The 19,717-nt window shown below is 53.9% G+C and overlaps 1 protein-coding gene across 1 annotated transcript; it reads left to right on the top strand.

Moving 5' to 3' along the window:
• Window positions 1–255: 255 nt before the first annotated feature.
• Window positions 256–19,710, top strand: LOC125916711 (aggrecan core protein-like; the record flags this gene model as incomplete). Its single annotated transcript, XM_049623013.1, has 12 exons — window positions 256–340; window positions 2,703–3,086; window positions 4,052–4,226; window positions 6,329–6,456; window positions 7,744–8,055; window positions 9,722–10,123; window positions 12,163–12,337; window positions 12,860–12,987; window positions 13,997–14,290; window positions 16,129–16,338; window positions 18,796–19,461; window positions 19,576–19,710. Coding segments are annotated over exons 1-12 (3,079 nt in total), but the record flags the coding sequence as incomplete, so codon positions are not given.
• Window positions 19,711–19,717: the final 7 nt, after the last annotated feature.

Raw genomic sequence — 19,717 nt, 5'->3', positions numbered from 1 at the left:
GCCTTTGCAGATTAGAAGATGGGAGGTTGCCTAGAAAAGACAGGAGGTTTCCAGCCTGCCACGTGCAATGAAACCGAGAAACCTGTGAAGGCTTTGTGAAGAGAGGATTCTTGCAGAAGGCATCCCTCCAACCACATGTAGCCTCTTTATCTTGATGTGATTTCAGATCCCTGCACGTGGAATTTATCACCTTGCGTCCTATGCCCACGTGACCCTCAACCTCACTGTAGCTGAACCTAACTCCTCTGCCTCCCTTCTTCCAGGTGAACTATGACCACTTTACTCTTGGTGTTTGTGACTCTGAGGGTCATTACAGCAGCCAGCGCAATAGAAGCTTCAGGTGAGGACACTCCCGTGCGTGTCTCATGTATCCAGCAGGCACTGAAGACTGGATTCTGGGTACTGGGTCCCGAACTTAGTGCTGCTACTCCCAGGGTTATGATTTCCCCTTTCCTGGCCTTTTCCTGGCCTTTTCCTGGCCCTGGCTCTTTCCTATCGAACGAAGGCAAGGCTAACCACAAGGGATGAGGGCGACACGCGTGCATCCAGGAGCCCTTGCTTGGGTACTGCTTCTCCCGGCTGCCCTCTAGGATGGACAGACAGCATGAGGGGGAGAGCTCCTGGCAGGTGCCCATCTTCCCAGTCTCCCCTCTGTGGACCTTACCCCAAATTGCCACATACTGAGCTTGGGGTAGAGGCAGGATATAGATAAGCCAAAAGAGGAAATGCCAGCAAGGGAGGATCAACTGGGATATCAAAGAAGAGAAACTTGCTTGAGAAGCGGTCAGAAAGAAGCCACCAACAAATCACACAGGTCTTTGTTTATCTAGGCAAGCCATCCTCAGGGAAGACCCCCCCCCCCCCCGCCATGGTCTCTTTCATGTGGCAGGCACTAAGTGGGTTTCTGGTCATCAGGCCCTAAACCAAATGAACAAACTATCCACTGACCCCAGGACAGGTTTGCCCCAAAGTGGGCTGTATCTCCCTTAGACCCAGGCCAGAGAGGCCCCTGCTCTGGGCCATGCACTGTAGAGGCCTTCCTCTGGCCCTCCTCCAGCCCCAGTGCTCCTTAAAGGATGAGGAATCTGTAGGGCCAATGAGACATGTCCACACAGATCTATGCTCCCCCTTTAGACCACACTGGGTACCTAGGATGCCCCTAATTCCCTGCCCAATTGGACCCAAGCCACTTCCAGAGACACATAGGTGTCTCCTCTGGGCCCATCCTCCTAGACGGGGGACCATTCCCCTGGTGTGAGCTACCCCAGGCCCGTGGGAGGAGTCAAGGGGTGGCCGTTTGTATGGGGTGTGGACGGAGCTGGGGCGTGAGGGCTGGGGTAAGCATGGAGCCCTCACGGGGCAGAGACGTGGCAGAGAAGCCGGCCTCCTGCGTGGCCACCCAATCCCATTCTCCAAGGAATCCAAGAATTCTAAATGTGAGTCTGGCTTCTCCTTTTGAAAGGTATCATTGTCCAATAGCAAGATAGAACGGATTTTATTTAACAATCTGTGGCCTTGATTTATAACTTTTAAATATTTATACGCAGGCTCTATGGGTCTCCATCTGTACTCCTTCTCTGGGACCCACAGATACCCGGCCCCGGGCCGTAACCTGGGTGGTTTGTCCACACAGGCAAACCGGTTCCTAGGGTTGGTTGAGAGCTTTAAAAACTGCAGGGTTGGACACTGCTGTCACTCTTAGCTCTCCCCAGAGAACCGCCAGCGCTAAAACCATGCTGTGTTACGGGGCATGGGCTGAGCCCTCAGAGGGAGATTTTTGTGGAAGGACCTGGTGGTGGCTGCCCAGGACATCAGAAGGTTGGGTCTGGACCCCAAACATTCCTGGCACCCCCTTCCTTGCCCTGTTGTGTGTCTACCACCCACAAATATCTGGAACATTTTTATTTTCAACCTGTAGGCTCTCCTGGAAAAAAAAGGGGAGGGGGCCATAAGTGTATGACATGCCATGAAAGGTGCTATTTTTGCAAAAGCTGTTTCTTTCCCGTCCCAGGAAGATCTTTTATTTCTGACAGGATTTGGTCAGGATTTTGGTCCCTACTAACACTCTCCCATGAGTTTTTATGGAGCTGATCATCCCCCCCACCCACCCCCCCACCCCGGTCTGATGTTTTGCAGACATATGTAAATGTCCGACCCCCCCTCCGTTCCCCAACAGCAGAAGAGAATGCCTTATCCCTCAGCAAAGTCGGGATAGAGTCCAAAGTGGACCCCCTCAGCTGGGAGACGCCTTTGAAGTTTCGCATCGGAGCTTTAAACATTGTGTGGATTTTTTTTTCTTCCCCATAATAATTTTTCCTGCCCCAACATGATTTTTTTCCCCAAAAATCTTTGAGTCAAGCTGTCACTCCAGGAAGGTGATCCTGTTTGTCTTATGGCTTGGCATCCCCCGGGGTACCCCAGTTTGAGGAACAGAGAAGAGGCTGTCAGCTCTGGAGCTTTCCTTGCCCTCCTCTGCAGCCCGTTTCCAGCTCCATAGTTCCTGTCTCGTGGCACAGAGACCAGGGGGCTTGAGGAACGCTGCTCTGGAAAAGGTGTAACAACGCTTCCCGGGAATTCCCGATGGCACAGGAACGGCCCCCACCATAGATACGGACACGCTCATGGGCTTTTGTCATTTCCAAAATGACAGGGAGGCTGGGCGGTCCTCTCTCGGCACTAACAGCTCTGTCTCTCCCCCACAGACCCTGACAACTCGCTGAGTGTCAGCATCCCCGAACCGTCCCCCCTGCGGGTCCTCCTGGGGAGCTCCCTCACCATCCCCTGCTACTTCATCGACCCCATGCGCCCCGTGACCACCGCCCCCTCCACCGCCCCCCTCTCCCCGAGAATCAAGTGGAGCCGCATTTCCAAGGAGAAGGAGGTAGTGTTGCTAGTGGCCACGGAAGGGCAGGTGCGGGTTGACGGTGCCTACCAAGACAAGGTCTCGCTGCCCAACTATCCGGCCATCCCCAGCGACGCCACCTTGGAAATCCAGAACCTGCGTTCCAATGACTCTGGGATGTACCGCTGTGAGGTTATGCACGGCATTGAGGACAGCGAGGCTACCCTGGAGGTCGTGGTGAAAGGTGAGGACCTCCCACGGGGATGCTGCTTCGCCTGGGGAAAGAGCCAGAACAGTATCCTCACAGCAGTGGACCCAGACGGGCTGGTTTTCAGATCCCAGCTGCCCCCCACCCCCAGCTTGCACCTCCCTCAGTCAAGTCAGTTAAGCTTCAGCTGCTGCCCCTATAACACGGAGCTGGTACTGTCATTCTCTCTGGACTTTGAGGGAATTAAACACATCCTAGCCCTAGTCACCTGTAAATGAAAGTTTGCGTTGCACAGCAATCCCAGGATTCAGTGGACCTTGTGCTCCTCCCCATCTTACAGACTAGTAAACTGAGATTAAGTGACCTGCCTGAAGTTTCCCTGGAAGTGACTCTTCACCCAGGTGTCTTTTCCCTCCCCCAGCCCCATTCTGTTCCAGAAGCCAAAGAAAAAGATGAAGTCTCTCTGGTTCCCTTCTCTCGATGGCCCACAGGGAATGGTTGTGGCCTTTCGGTTGGCTTGAGGACAGGGCTCGCACTAGGATGCCCCTGGGCTGAGGATACATGGGGCTCTAAGTGTCCCTCTCCCCGGAGAAAAGATGGGGTTCCAAGAAAAAATTAAAAGGAGGCAGATTTTAGTTGAATTCAAAGAACTTCCTGATTATCAGAACTATAGAAACTCAAAAAAGATACCTTGTGAGGTAGTGAGGTCCTGTTACCGGAGGTGTTTCAGCAAAGGCAAGAGGGCCACATGCGAATGTGGAGAGGAGGTCTAGGCATCAGCTAGAGGCCCGGGGCAGATGTCCCTCGGGCCCCTTAGGGACCACGGCCACAACTCTTCAAGGTCTTTGACGTGGGAATGTGGAGAGGAGGTCTAGGCATCAGCTAGAGGCCCGGGGCAGATGTCCCTCGGGCCCCTTAGGGACCACGGCCACAACTCTTCGAGGTCTTCGATGGCCGGAGGCCATGCCTGACTTGCTGTCCCGCCCACGCCTGTCTTGCAGGCATCGTGTTCCATTACAGAGCTATCTCCACACGCTACACGCTGGACTTTGACAGGGCACAGCGGGCCTGCCTGCAGAACAGTGCCATCATCGCCACACCCGAACAGCTGCAGGCTGCCTACGAGGACGGCTTCCACCAGTGCGACGCCGGCTGGCTGGCCGACCAGACTGTCAGGTGAGCTCCCTGGGGCCACCCGAGGGGCGGGGCAGGGTGGGCGATGGACCGGAACACCGACCGGCACGGAGCTGGTGCCAGCCCGACACCACAGCCGGCCTCGGTGGGGGCTGGAGTAAGTGCCTTGGCCGACTGTGACAATACGTCTATCATTACACAGAAACAGGCGGATTTGGGGCTGTTTATCCTATGCGGTAAGATAGAATAAGGTCTCAGGTATTTTGTTTACAGAAAGCTCATCAGGTGCTTTTCTGGATAGCTCCAGTGCTACCGTGGAAATACTTTTATTAGCCGATAGGAATTCTAAAATAATACAGAACTTGCCACAGAAGGCCTTTATGTGCCTTACTTTTAAAATGTTTTTAATGTTATTTATTTTTGAGAGGGAGAGAGAGAGCGTGCATGCAAGTGAGGGAGGGGCAGAGAGAGGGAGGGAGACAGAATCCGAAGCAGGCTCCAAGTTCTGAGCCGTCAGCACAGAGCCCGACGCGGGGCTCGAACCCACAAACCGTGAGATCATGACCTGAGCCGAAGTTGGACACTCAACCGACTGAGCCATCCAGGCGCCCCTGTGTGCCTTACTTTTTTTTTAAAAAAAAGGGGGGTTTATTGTACTCATTTGAATATACAGTGTAATTTGCAAGACGGTAAATGTGCCCAGGGCAATCCGTCTCAGACATGCTCATGTGGGAGCTCCCAGGGAGCCAGGACATGTCCTGGGGTGTCTGGGGGTTCTGCTCGTGGAAATCCCATGGCACCACGACCGGTCCAAATCCTAGCAGCTTTGCCCTACACGATCATTTTCTCCGTGCAAATTACACATCATTCTCCTTTCTGCCCACATTCCCCTTTGGCATGATGTCTTCACTGGTCCTTTAAACTTTGGTGTTTCGGGGGCGCCTGGGTGGCTCAGTCGGCTAAGCGTCCGACTCCGGCTAGGGTCATGATCTCGCGGTCCGTGAGTTCGAGCCCCGCGTCGGGCTCTGTGCTGACGGCTCAGAGCCTGGAGCCTGTTTTGGATTCTGTGTCTCCCTCTCTCTCTGACCCTGCCCCGTTCATGCTCTGTCTCTCTCTGACTCAAAAATAAATAAACGTTAAAAAAAAAAAATTTTAACTTGGGTGTTTCGTGTATTTTTTTTAGCTGCTTTACTTTTTTTGTTGTTGTTTTTAATAATGCAAGACATATATAAATTGAACTTTTTGGCACATTTTCCCCCCTACAAGTACAGCTGCTGAGGGATGGGTAGCCCAGCAGGACAGACAGAGCTCTGCCCTCGAGGGATCTCAGTCTGTGAGAGCGAGCCTGTTCAGGCGAGAGGAGACATCCATTCACGATGGATCTGAGCTCTCGAAAGAAAAACCAGAACCACAAAGCCTCCAGAGGAAAACAAAGGAAAACATCTTTGCAATCTTTGAGATTTTAGGACACAACACCCACTAAAAGGAAAACAAGACGAGACAGCGGCCTCACATAGTCCAAGAGGCCACATCCCCAGCTCACAAACAGCTGGGCTCAGACCACAGCTCTGACACTTAGCCGCTGTGTGACGTTGGACAAATTGCTTAACGTCTCTGGGCCCCAGTTTCTTCCAGGCTAAAATGGAGTCTTTATAGCACTTGCCTCATTAGGTTGACGTGAGACCCAAATGATACAAAGCAGGGGTCAGCAAGGGACAGCCCATGGGCCGAATCCAACCATCCTCTTTTCTGTGCGTAAAGTTGTGTGGGAACCCTGTGGTGGTTTCACACCACGGTGGCAGGGTTGAGTGGTCAAGTTGAGACCCCAGAGGCTGCAAGCCCTAAAATATTTACCATCTAGCCTTTCTACAGAAGAGGTTTGCAGGCCCCTGATACAATATGTTCAGTACTGATAAATATTCGGTAAAGGGGGCTGCCTGTAGTCACCACAAACTGAAAACACGCATCTCGGTAAAGCTTGGGAAAAACTGTAAAAACATGTGGTCCACGTACCCAGGGCAGATGCTGGCAAACACATCAGTGAGTCACTGTTTCCTCCCACGTCGGAGGGAGGGTACAAGGGCACAGGCCACAGGCCCCTTCTGTTTCCTGAATGTCACGCCCCCACTCTGGGTTCCTGGCAGGTACCCCATCCACACTCCGAGGGAAGGCTGTTATGGGGACAAGGATGAGTTTCCGGGCGTGAGGACATATGGCATCCGAGACACCAATGAGACCTATGATGTGTACTGCTTCGCTGAAGACATGGAAGGTGAGGCCCCACCCCCGTCCCCAAAGCCCCTGCCGGTGCCCTTCTCCCCACTGACACTCGGGATCACACGGGCCTCCTCTGGGGCAGGGCTCTAGCCCAGCTGCACCCCATACTCAACCCCTCTGCCATGCACGGGGAGAATGGGAAGGAGGGAAAGGGCCTGCAGGCCCCTCACTGTCCACTTGGGAAAGGGCCTCAGGGGCCCCAGGCACCTGCCAAATGTCTGGCACCGCTACTGGGCCCGACATTGCTTGTCTCTGTCTCTCCCCTGGGACCGCCCCTCGCAGCCAGGATGCCCCACCGCTCAGTGCTCGGACCAGCCCGTCACTGTCCCAAGGTCCACTGCACCAGCCCAGCCCAGCCCCCCTCACCAAGGACACCCCAGGCTGCTCCAGGGTGGGCCGAACAGAAACGTAGTTCCCAGGAGAGCTGGCTGCCCCCCCTACCCTCTCTCGGCTTCTCCGCTGCCTGCCCCCAGCCCCATCCAGGCAGTCTCCGTGGGCTGGTTCTGGAGGGCCCTGGAGCATAGCAGGAAGGGACCTGGAGTCTTTCTCTGCTTTGTAGAGGGTGCTGATTTTGGTCCCAGTCAGAGCTTCCCAAGTTACCCAGGCATGTGGATGACAGTTCTCCCATCTGTACCCTTCACCCCTTTGGACATTCCAGACCGCAGCCGCTGCCCCCAGCCCCAGCCCCAACCCAGCTCGCAGCTTCTCCCAGGAAAAGACCTGACAACCTGACTCATTGGAGGCAGGGACAGTCCCCCGCTTTCTCACCTCTGTGCTCCTTTTCCTCATTCTCATGCCTGGGCCCAAAGCCTATTAAGGAGCAAGCAGCTGTGTCCCCATTCTTGGGCACTGCCCATCAGAGCTGCCCCTGAACAGGGCCAGCCAGCACCTTCCCCGAGAACAGGTGCCCACCACGCACCCCTAACCCCCCTCACATAACTTTCTTAGGTTTCTGCAAATAGTAAAAAGAGCTCAGAAGCCCCCACTAATGCCCTTATGGATGCTGCAGGCTAGAGACCCCAGTTTGAGAACCACTGCTCTAAGGGTCAGAGTTCAATGCCTGCTTGTCCCATCAGAATGGGAAGTTTTGTAAAGGATTGCTTGCATAGGCAATGCTTAACTTGTAGGAGAGATGCCCCGGGAGGAAGATGTTCCACAACAGAGTGCGTGCAAGGATGATTTGGAGCAGGATTTGGGATCCTAGCAGCCACATGGATTGGCTGGGGATGCAGGGCAGGAGCGGGGAGGGAGATCCTCACTCTGCCGGCCCCGTCCTTCGCAGGCGAGGTCTTCTATGCGACATCTCCGGAGAAGTTCACCTTCCAGGAGGCAGCCAATGAGTGTCGGCGGCTGGGTGCCCGGCTGGCCACCACGGGCCAGCTCTACCTTGCCTGGCAGAGCGGCATGGACATGTGCAGTGCTGGCTGGCTGGCCGACCGCAGTGTGCGCTACCCCATCTCCAAAGCCCGGCCCAACTGCGGGGGCAACCTGCTGGGCGTGAGGACTGTCTACCTGCATGCCAACCAGACGGGCTACCCTGACCCCTCATCCCGCTACGACGCCATCTGCTACGGGGGGGGGGGGGGGGGGGGGGGTAGGGGGGGCGGGGAGGGGGGTCGTGCCACGGAAATTGGGGCCCAGAGGAGGGGGGCTTGGAATGGGGGTTTGTTTCTACTCCTTCTCAAGGGGCCACAGGGTGCCTGAACTTCATGTTTCAGCAATCCCGCCCCATTCTTCCTTTCTTTCTTTCTTTCTTTCTTTCTTTCTTTCTTTCTTTCTTTCTTTTTTCTTTCTTTCTTTTTTCTTTCTTTCTTTCTTTCTTCTTTCTTTCTTTCTTTCTTTCTTTTTTCTTTCTTCCTTTCTTTCTTTCTTTTTTCTTTCTTTCTTTCTTTCCTCCCTTCCTTCCTTCCTTCCTTCCTTCCTTCCTTCCTTCCTGAGAGGGAGAAAGAACAAAAGAGCGAGAGGAGGAGAGAGGCAGAGGATCCAATGCGGGGCTCCAACTCACGAACTGTGAGATCATGACCTGAGCTGAAGTCGGAATCTTAACCGACTGAGCCACCCAGGGGCCCCAGCAACTCCCGTTTTCACTAGCTCCTGGAAGAGTCACGTAGAACCACTGTAGGCACCGGCATCCAGCCCTGTCTCATCGTCGGCTCAGAATAGGGTTAAAAGCACGAGCTTTAGAGTCTGCGCTTTCTCAGATTTGAATCACAGCCCTGCCAACGTTTACTGTGAGGCCGGGGAAAGCCTCGCCTTCCCCATCTGTCTGCGGGGAAGGTGGCGGGGCCCTGACCTGGAACCATGCCGCACAGGCGGGCACTGTTACCCACCCTCTTAAAGCAAATGTGCTTAAAAAGACGGGCTTTTTAAAGACGCACACTTAAAATGTGCTTTAAAAGACGCACACTTAAAAAGAGTGCGGGGGGAGAGGTTTGACAGGCAATTTATCTTGAAAATTTAGACTAAAACCTTTAAAAATGAGATTTTTCTCTTATAGTCCACACAGTCTAGGTTAGAATCACAATCCCATGCTAATTCTTAGAGGGGGAAAAAACCCCCAGTAATATGGGGCTGCATCACTTTATGACAAAATTGATGACGGTGCGATGGCATAGCTCACTTCACGTTTGACCGTCATAGCTGGTCTTACGTGAAGATGGGTATTTTTGCAAAAGTAATGAGGATTTCCCCCAAAGCCTCTCTTAACCTTTCAGTATCCTTAGCAGCTTTTTCAGAGTGGTAGCACCCTTGTGGATTTCATCTTTCTTAAATTATGGGCTGGTCGTTTCTGCCAGACCCTCGTTTGCTCACGACAGAGACACGCAGGTGCCTTATGTCACTTTTATCCGTTTCGTGAGCTCCCACATCTTTGGCAAGGTTTTCCAGTTCCACCTTGTAACTGATTTACAACGTCCTATTGGCTAGTCACAACGTCAGATGGTCAACAAGGCACCTGGATGATAGGTAAGGAGGCAATGGGTGTTGATCAAGAACGGATCCTGGAGCTGGACTGGTTTTCTGAGCGGTGAGCTGCTTGGTCAATATCTCGTGCTATGATGATGTCGCATTCTTTTGCAACATGGAAAGGCCTCCTAGAATGAGCGCGCGCAGAGTTGAAGCCGCCTGCAAAGGGTCCGGCAAGGTGCCGAGGCACCGTGAGTTTTCCTCCCTTGGTGGGGGAAGCCGGTGGATCCGAGGCCCGTCTCCCTCAAGCCAGCCCTAGGCTGAGCGCCTAAAGCCGGTCTTTCCCCCTGCCCCAGGTGAAGACTTTGTGGACATCCCAGAAAACTTCTTCGGGGTGGGTGGTGAGGAGGACATCACCATCCAGACAGTGACCTGGCCTGATGTGGAGCTGCCTCTGCCCCGAAACGTCACCGAGGGTGAAGCCCGAGGCAACGTGATCCTTACTGTGAAACCCATCTTTGACGTCTCCCCCACTATCCCGGAGCCCGAGGAGCCCTTCACGTTTGTCCCCGAAGTAGGGGCCACTGCCTTCCCTGAGGCTGAGAACAGGACTGGAGAGGCCACCAGGCCCTGGGGTGTCCCCGAGGAGTCCACGCCTGGCCTGGCCTTCACCGCCTTCACCAGCGAGGACCATGTCGTGCAGGTGACCGCAGTCCCAGGCGCCACCGAGGTTCCCGGGCGGCCACGATTGCCAGGAGGTAAGTGCCTGCCCCTCAGGGGGCCGCGTGGGGGCTAGGGGCAGGTGGAAAGAACTTGGCCTTAGGGATGTACCTTCAGCTTAACTTGAGACCTGGGCCGAGGCTTTCTCCTGTCAGACTCGGTTCTCCTTGTTTGTAAAAAAGGGGGATGGGCCAGAGCGGTGACCTCCACGCTTTTTTGCCACAGAGCATTTCCTTCGAATGAAGTTATAGGTAGAAACCAGACTATGTGTCAAGCAGGTAAAGATGCCACATGGGTCTAGGTGAAATCGAATAAAGAACTGGGCCTCTTTTGTCCAGGGGTCCTTCTTGCCCCATCAGACACCCCCAAAGAACAGAGCCACTTGAGAACTTCTACAAAGGTGACCCCAGGGCTTCTCACAGCACTGGCCTTCCAGGACAGGGGTCAGCAAACCAAGTTCCGGCGGCCAAATCCAGCTTGCCACCTGTTTTTAAATTTTTTTCAATGTTTTTTTATTTTATTACTTAGAGAGAGAGAGAGAGCAGGGGAGGGGCAGAGAGAGAGGGAGACACAGAATCCAAAGCAGGCTCCAGGCTCTAAGCTGTCAGCACAGAGCCTGATGCAGGGCTCGAACTCCCAGACCGGGAGATCATGACCTGAGCCGAAGTCAGACACTTAACCAACTGAGCCACCCAGGTGCCCCGCCACCTATTTTTATAAGGCCCACAAACTAAGGATAGTTTTACAGTTTTAGATAGTCGGGGCACAAAGTCAAAATAAGAAGAATATTCTAATATTCTGTGACGTATAACGAAAATTATATAGCATTCAAGATTTAATGTCCACAAATAACGTTTGATTGGACCAAAGCCACACCTATTTGTCCACGTGATATCTGTGGCTAATTTAGGACTGTCATGGCAGAGTTGAGTAGTTGTGACAGAAACCATTCTTCACATGAAGAGTGAAATGTGTCCTGTCTGGCCCTTTCCAGAAAATGTCGGCCAACCCCTGATCTAGGATGATGGTGTTCCAGGTGTTTAAGGAATGTCTGGAGACTTTGGATGTCATGTCACATAGAGCTCAGCTGTTCCCCATACTCCAATCCAAGAACCAGAAGGACATTCTGGGGTGGCTTTCCTAAGGGCCTTGGTGGTGTCCCCTCCTGGGGGAAGAGCAAATAGTCACTGTCTTCCACCATCACACACATGATGCCACCAAGCAGGATTTCAGCCTGAATTGCCCAGAGAAACACAATACGTTGGGAAGGAGAAATTGTTTGGAAGTTCCGGGGGGTAACGCCAACAATGGCCGGGTCTGAGGGTTGGCCCGGGACTGGGAAGAGCCCCACTGGCCACCATGTGAGAAGGCGCCAATGGACGGATGGGCACCTGCCACAGGACAGAGGATGTGGGATTTGCAGCTGTGATATAACCTGGCCGATCACCCAGGGAAGTGTGTGTGCGGCTGGATACAACAGGAAAGGCTGAGTAAATGGGGGGCTCAAAGACAGGGCCCCTTTGGGCACCTGGCCAAAGCCATGAGGACACTCCCCAGAATGTGCCCGGTGCACACCCACAAAAACTCTCACAGCCACTTTCAGAGAGGCCGCCCACCCCCTGGCCCCTGGGCCAAGTGGAAGAAATGCTAACGGTTGGTGTATTCCTTAGCCTTTTCTGTATTTTCCGAATGTTCTGTAATGAACGTGTATTCTTTTTGTCATGAGAAAAAAATGCGTTTGTTTTAAAGGGTAAAGGGACAAATGAGCAGTCTGGGAGTGAGGGGCCCAAAGAGGAAGGTTGGGGACACCCAGGGCAGAAGAGTCATCAAAGGCTTTCTCAGGGAGATGGAGTTCAGGAGCAGCTTGAACAAGCGGAAGGAACCAGCTTGGTTGAGAAGAGGATCAGAAGCAGGAAAGGAAGGAGGGGGTGAAGGGAAGTCACTCCTCAAGGAGCCAGAGCTCCCTCCACGCCCTCAAAGCCATGAGGACCCGCCCCATGGGCACCGGCATGCTGGTATCCAGTCCCTGCCCTGAGCCTACCTCGTCTCTCCTTCTCTCCCTCCCCTCCCCACCCAGGGGTTGTGTTCCACTACCGGCCAGGCTCTGCCCGCTACGCCCTGACGTTTGAGGAAGCTCAGCAGGCCTGCCTGCGCACCGGGGCAGTGATCGCCTCCCCGGAGCAGCTCCAGGCCGCCTATGAAGCAGGCTACGAGCAGTGTGATGCTGGCTGGCTGCAAGACCAGACTGTCAGGTGAGGGATGAGCCCAGCCCCGCTTCCAGCCCAGAACCGTGAGGGGTCGGGCTTGGGGAGCCAGAACCTGTCACGGCACCCAGTGCACAGTGGGCACCCAATACACTGTGCAATAATGAACGAATTCATGACTCCATGGCTGCTCCCCTAATTTCTCCCCCAGAACCAAGCCATATTATCCTGAGTCGGTGGCGAAGGGCCCCAGGTGACATTAAGTCCTTGGTCATTTACCCCCAAGGAACAGGGAGGGAGAATCTCTCCTCAAGGCCCCCCCGCCCGGGTCCTCTCCAGCTTGACCCAATGCCCTTCTATACAACCGGCTCTCTTCTGAAGCCAGGAATCCCCCCAGGGGCCTCCAGACCCTTTCCTCAGCCACACGGGGAGCTTGCCACATAAGGGGACTGCTGTCACTGAAGATGCACCCTGCCAGAGTCCCAAGAGGCCTGCCAGCCTCACCCCGGGCCCTGCCTCTCCCGGCCCCTGGAATAGGCTTTCAGGTGCCCCTCCTGCCCTCCTTTGCAGATACCCCATCGTGAGCCCACGAACCCCATGTGTGGGTGATAAAGACAGCAGCCCGGGAGTCAGGACCTACGGCGTCCGGCCACCGTCAGAAACCTATGATGTCTACTGCTACGTGGACAGGCTCGAGGGTACAAGCCACATTCTCGCATTTGGGGCCCCAGCCAGGCAGGGGGCTGATGGGGAGACACAAAGAGGAGGGGGAATTACCATCCCCCCGGCTCTCTTCCCACCCAGGGGCAGAAAGGCCGGCCCAGCCCCTCTCTCGGGCCAAGCTCCCTCTCTCCCTCTGGAATGGTTCATATGGGTCCCCCAGGATTGCAGGCGAGGTCTCCACCATCTGCCTCTTGGAGAATCTCAGTGCCCTGGAACAAATGAAAGCCTCTGAGAAGTCCTGCAATAGAAAAACCTCTTTAACTGTGCTTAGCCAAGTGCCCAAGCTTAGTCAACCACAGACATTTTGTTTTGTTGCGTTTCACGTCTTTTCATTTCAATTATAATCATCAAATTACTATCCCATAGAACCCAATTTTGGAAATGCTGGCATTATTCTAGAAAGATTTTGGTATAGCCACTCACCTGTTTTGGGGACCTGGGGCAGGTTACTTAACCTCTCTGGGCCTCGGTTTCCTCATCTATAAAATAGGGCTGATTGTGCCTCATATCAGAGATTTCTGTGAGTATCAAATGAGATGTGTATGAGAAGGGCCCGGTACAGTAGGGCCTCCTACTCCTAAATGTGAACCTCCTCCCCCCAATTCAGACAAGCAGCTGCGTACAGTTCTGGGTGTGGGGACCGAAACCCCAAGAGTGGCTACAGGACCCACCCCTCCCCTCGAGGAGCCCCCAGGGTGGGGGTGGGGGTTGCAGGTCCACACCATTCGGGTGCTTCATGCTTAAGTGCTGTGGTGTAGGGAGCACAGGGGGGTCGGAGGGAAGGTGCCCAAGGGAACGCCTCTCTTAGCAGAGGAGGGGGGTGCCCAAGTGTGACGGGGCAGTCTAGAAAACAGAGAAGGAGGGAGGCTGTTTCCATGTAGAGTGACCAACTGGCTTCAATTCTCTTGCCCCGGCCCCTGGGTGAGCTGAGACTGCTCTGGCTGTGGACATGAGGGTCACACCTGCACCTGCCTCTGCCCCCAGGGGAGGTGTTCTTTGTCACACGCCCGGAGCAGTTCACCTTCGAGGAGGCCCTGGCATTCTGTGAATCCCACAACGCCACACTGGCCTCCACGGGCCAGCTCTACGCTGCCTGGAGCCAGGGCCTGGACAAGTGCTATGCTGGATGGCTGTCCGACGGCAGCCTCCGCTACCCCATCGTCACCCCGAGGCCCTCCTGTGGCGGAGACAAGCCAGGCGTGAGAACCGTCTACCTTTACCCCAACCAGACAGGCCTCCCAGACCCACTGTCCCGGCATCATGCCTTCTGCTTCCGAGGTACGTGTTCCTCACCTCTCCTCCAGCCTCCCTTCTGCCTGGGGGTGACTCCTCTGGCTTCACCCCTTCACACCTTCACTCCTGCCCGCTATCCCCATCCATCAGAGCAAGGAGGGAAAAGTCAGTCCCTCTTGGGCAGGGCCAGCTCCGGAGCTAGCATGATCTTGAGCGTTGACCCCAAGGCATGTACATCCTTCTCAAGTTCCTCCGAGACAGGCAGAGAGAGGCAAGTGAAAGCTTGGGCTCTAAAATCAGGTTGACCTGAATTTTGATTACAGTTCTTCTGCGTAATAGCTGTGTGACCCTAGGCAAGTCACTTAACCTCTCTGTTCCTCTGTTTCATCTATAAAATAGTGATGTAATAGTTCCTACCTGAAAGGGTTGCTGTACCGATAAACTGGGATAGTGCACACAAAACACTTGGCATTGTGCTTGGGACATAGTAAATTCTCAGCAAATGTTAGCTTTACTGTTGTAAATAACACCCATATACACATGCACACATATATATACCGTTTTAATTTGCAACCCTTGCCAAGGTTTCTCCTGCTTCCAGATATTTTTGTGAGGAGTTGAGTCCAAGTGTTCTATTACGCTTCACTAAACACCAGAAACTCAGATTTTTAATTGACCTGTGCTGAGGACCCAGTGCGGATCAAACCACTTTACTAGCGGGAGTTCCGAGAATTCTGTCATCAAACGGCCCAGGGGGTGTGGCTAGGGCGTGGCTAGGGCGTGGCCAAGGCTTAGGGCGGGGCTCTGAAGGGATGAGATCGGCGGGTCTGAAAGCACTGACTGGAACCTAGATTGTAGTCGCAGCTTGAGCCGTGTTTTATATATGATGCATCAAAGTTGAGTGTCTTTGTAGCTTCCTGTGAATGTAGAATTATTACAAAACAAAGTTAATGAAAAATAAGACCTGAGCTTTGCCAAGTTTCTCAGACTTCCAGGGTCACCTTTTAAAACCCAGCTCAGAGAAAGCTCAGCCCTGCACCGCCAGCCTCACGAAAGCCAAACCCCTCCCAGAGGATGATGTGTCGAGGCTCTTGTGCCAGTACCGCTGTCGGAGCCCCCGGGCAGCAGAAGCCGCACCAGTTAGTCTCCCTGTAAATGTTTACCCATGCACCCACCGTGCACAGTCCCCGACCTTCCGTGAACTCGGCCTTTTCTGTAACTGCCAAGAGGTTTTGGCCTCTTTCCCGACCAAGCCCACCTCCGGTTGCCCCCAAACCAAAACAGTTACCCCCAGTCAATAAGTCCCTCCTTCACCCTCCAGTGCTGGGGTGACTTCATGGATTTTAAATCACAGCCTCCTATTTTTGACCCATAATTTCTGTCCCCAGGAAAGGCAGCGTCATGCCGTAGGTGAGAGCGGGGGCTGGTGCCAGATGCTTTCCTTCAAAGATTAGATCTGCCTCTTATAAGCCACTGACCCTGGGCGAGTCATTTAACTCTGTGCCTCAGTTTCCCTAGCTGTAAATGATATAGTACCTATCTCATAAGGCTGTTGTGGGATAAAATGATTTTATATACATAACACCTTTAAACAATGCCTGGCATGTATAATAGATTCTGCAGAAGAGATGTCCCAGACCGCCCTGAAATAATGTGTGTGCTGATGGTGTGTGCGTATCGAAATTGTGTAATTGATGCAGACAGCTCTTATTGAGGAAGACAGAAGCCATCTCACTGCGTTTGGAGGAGGGGGGACTGTCGAGGTCTAGCAAGGTTTTTGCACCAGCCTGGCCCCTCTCGGAATCTTCTAGCCCCCCTTGAGAAGGGCCAACCTGGGATGGGTCACTGGTAGGAAGGAATTCTCACCACCCTCATCTCTTTAGGTGTCTCAGCAGCGCCCTCTCCAGGAGAAGAAGAGGGTGGCACAGCCACGCCCTCTGTGGAGGAATGGATCGCTACCCAGGTGGTGCCTGGTGTGGCTGCTGTCCCCTCCGGAGAGGAGACCACGACAAGCCCAGAATTCACCACTGAGCCAGAAAACCAGACGGAATGGGAACTGGCCTACACCCCAGTAGGCACTTCCCCATCACCAGGTCTGTGTGGCTAGGGCTCTGGGGTGTGTCCTAGGGTGGGACATGTGCTCTGTGTCCCCTCTGTGTCACACTAGCTGAATGTGCTGCTCTGGGCAACGTCAGCCCCCGCAACTGGCCTCTAGGACAACGGTCAAGAGAAGAAAGGGGCAGCCTTGTTCATAAAGCACCTCTCACTCTGTCTTCCTGCATTTGCACCCCTACCTTCCAGCCTTTTAAAAACTCTCTTGTGGGAGGATCTCTAATAGAGGGGTGAGGACCCAGAGGGGTAGTTGAAAGTGTGACCGTGACCTGTCTCCTTGCTTTGTTCCTCCTTCTATGTGTCTCTTCTGGGCCAGGCATCCCCAGCCAGAACTTCCTGAGCCCCATCTGTCCTGATAAAATCAGATGGGACTCGATGGGTGAAAGCTTCTAGGCCCCTCACCCTGTTGGAAAAAGTGTTTTGTGGCCATAAGGGAAATGCTGGCTTACAGAAAGATTAACAGGTTTCCTCACTGCAGACCTTCTCAGGGCCATTGGATATGCTAATATTTACTTACATATTTATATTTTGAGAGAGAGAGAGAGAGTACCAGCAGGGGAGGGGCAGAGAGAGAGGGAGAGAGAGAAAATCCCAAGCAGGCTCTGCACTGTTAGCACAGAGCCCCATGTGGGGCTCGAACTCATGAACCGTGAGATCGTGACCTGAGCTGAAATCAAGAGTCGGACGCTTAACCGGCTGAACCATCCAGGCATCCCCGAGTAAGGCTGAATTAAATGCACAGTAATGTGTGTGTGCTCAGTAGAGTCACCTCACCCAGGGGCACGTTCATTTGAAGGAACGAGTCCATCAGAGCTTCCCAGTTCCTCATCTAGTCACTCGGTGCACTGTTCCCCAGCAATTCAGCCGTGCTCGGCGCTCCTCTGGCTGCTGGAAACACAAAGCCTGGCCTCCCTCCATGCCAGAAGGTGAGGGTGCATCAGTGGAGCAGGTGGGATCCTGGCCCAGAGACCTCACCCAGCAGCCACACCCGCCTGTGACCCTTTCCTTACCTCCCCCTTCACCAGGACAAAAATAACTGAGTCCTCTCTGGCTTGAGTGTGTGGCTTGGCACAGAATCCTGGCAGCAGCTAGTGGGAGTTTCCATGGGAAGTCCTCTTGAATGCCACGACTGCTGTCCTGAACCCCCTACCCACCGCCAAGATTCTGCCTGGAGGGATAGCACCCGCTGTGCTCAGGCTCTCTACCTAAGAAATGAGCCCAAAGGAACATGCGAGGTCCAATCCCAGCTAGGTTGTTTTTAAATGCCCAAGGAAACAACATGGAAAAAAAAAAGAATGCCATCATGATTATTTAGCGTGATGGGGCTTCTTTCCTCTGTTTTCCAAATCCTCTGTAATAGCACTCTCAGAATTGAAAAAGTTGATGTACTTGATGTATTTTTGCAAACAACACCAGCTGGCCTCCCCTGCCTTGAAGGGATGGTTTGGATGAATGATTCTCAAACTTGAGGGGTCATCAGTGTTGTCAGGGTTCGGGGGTGGGGGAGCTTACTAAAAGATAACATGCTGGGGCACCTGGGTGGCTCAGTGGGTTGAGCGTCCAACTTCGGCTCAGGTTATGATCTCACCGTTCGTGAGTTCGAGCCCCGTATCAGGCTCTCTGCTGTCAACCGGTCAGCATAGAGCCCAGTTCAGATCCTCTGTCCCCTTCCCTCTGCCCCTTCTCTGCTTGTGCTCTCCCCAAAATAAATAAATCTTAAAAAAAAAGACAACAAGCTGGGGTGCCTGGGTGGCTCAGTCGGTTAAGTATCCAACGCTTGATTTTTGCTCAGGCCATGATCTCATGGTTCCTGAGATCGAGCCCTGTGTTGGGCTCTGCACTGAGTGTGGAGCCTGCTTAGGGTTCTCTCTCTCTCTCTCTCTCTCTCTCTCTCTCTCTCTCTCTCTTCCTCTTCCTCTTCCTCTCCCTCCCTCCCTCTGCCCCTCTTCCCCACTCGCACTCTCTCTCTCTCAAAAGAAATAAATAAACATTAAAAAAAAAAAAAGACAACATGCCGCCCCCACCCCAGTCTCCCTGAACCAGTGGGACTGGGGTGAGATCTGAGAATCTGCTTTTCTATCAAGCTCCCAGACAATGCTGGTGTTGCTGGTTCAGAGACCACACTTTGCAAATCGTGGATTTAGATAAAAGATCCAAGTATGGAGGTGCCTGAGAGGTGCCCTTGATTACTTTTCATGGGAGCCAGGCCCCTACTTCCATGGGGATGGCATCCCCTGGAGCCTCACAGAGCACAGCGGCCAGGTGGGGCGCTTCCTGGTCCCCTCCTTCCTTGCCTTCCCCAGACACTGAGCAAGGCTCCACTAGAAAATGTCTAAACACACCTCTCAAGCAACATTTTGCTGTGGAAGGAACGAGTGAGCTTAAATAGGGCAGGGTTACTAAATCCACACCTCATCTTTCTTCTTCCTTTCTTCCAGGGATCCCTCCAACGTGGCCTCCCACCAGTGCAGCAACAGAGGAGAGCACAGAAGGCCCTTCTGGAACGGAAGTGCCCTCAGCCTCGGAGGAGCCGTCCCCCTCGGAGGAGCCAGGCCCCTCGGAGGAGCCCTTCCCCTGGGAGGAGCCATCCACACTTGCCCCCCCAGTGCCTAGTGGGACTGAGCTGCCAGGCTCTGGGGAGGCATCCGGGGTACCCGAAGTCAGTGGTGACTTCACAGGCAGTGGAGAAGTTTCAGGACGTCTGGACTCCAGTGGACAGCCCTCAGGGGAAATTTCAAGTGGACTGCCCTCTGGAGATCTTGACTCCAGTGGTCTCACCTCTGCAGTGGGCTCAGGCCTGCCTGTGGAAAGTGGACTGGCCTCCGGGGATGAAGATAGAATTACAGGGCCCAGCATTCCTAAAGTTGAAGGTGAGGGCCTGGAGACCTCTGCCTCTGGAGTAGGGGACCTCAGCGGGCTGCCTTCTGCAGAAGGCCCAGAAGTCTCTGCCTCTGGAGTAGAGGTCCTCAGCGGGCTGCCTTCTGGAGAAGGTCCAGAAGTCTCTGCCTCTGGAGTAGGGGACCTCAGCGGGCTGCCTTCTGGAGAAGGTCCAGAAGTCTCTGCCTCTGGAGTAGAGGTCCTCAGCGGGCTGCCTTCTGGAGAAGGTCCGGAAGTCTCTGCCTCTGGAGTAGGGGACCTCAGCGGGCTGCCTTCTGGAGAAGGTCCGGAAGTCTCTGCCTCTGGAGTAGAGGTCCTTAGCGGGCTGCCTTCTGCAGAAGGTCCAGAAGTCTCTGCCTCTGGGGTAGAGGTCCTCAGTGGGCTGCCTTCTGGAGAAGGTCCAGAAGTCTCTGCCTCTGGAGTAGAGGTCCTCAGCGGGCTGCCTTCTGGAGAAGGTCCAGAAGTCTCTGCCTCTGGAGTAGG

This window comes from Panthera uncia, unplaced genomic scaffold, assembly GCF_023721935.1.
Source record: "Panthera uncia isolate 11264 unplaced genomic scaffold, Puncia_PCG_1.0 HiC_scaffold_1014, whole genome shotgun sequence".
NCBI lineage: Eukaryota > Metazoa > Chordata > Mammalia > Carnivora > Felidae > Panthera > Panthera uncia.
The sequence above is the reverse complement of the archived record's forward strand: the minus strand, read 5'-3'. Positions and strand labels throughout refer to the sequence as shown.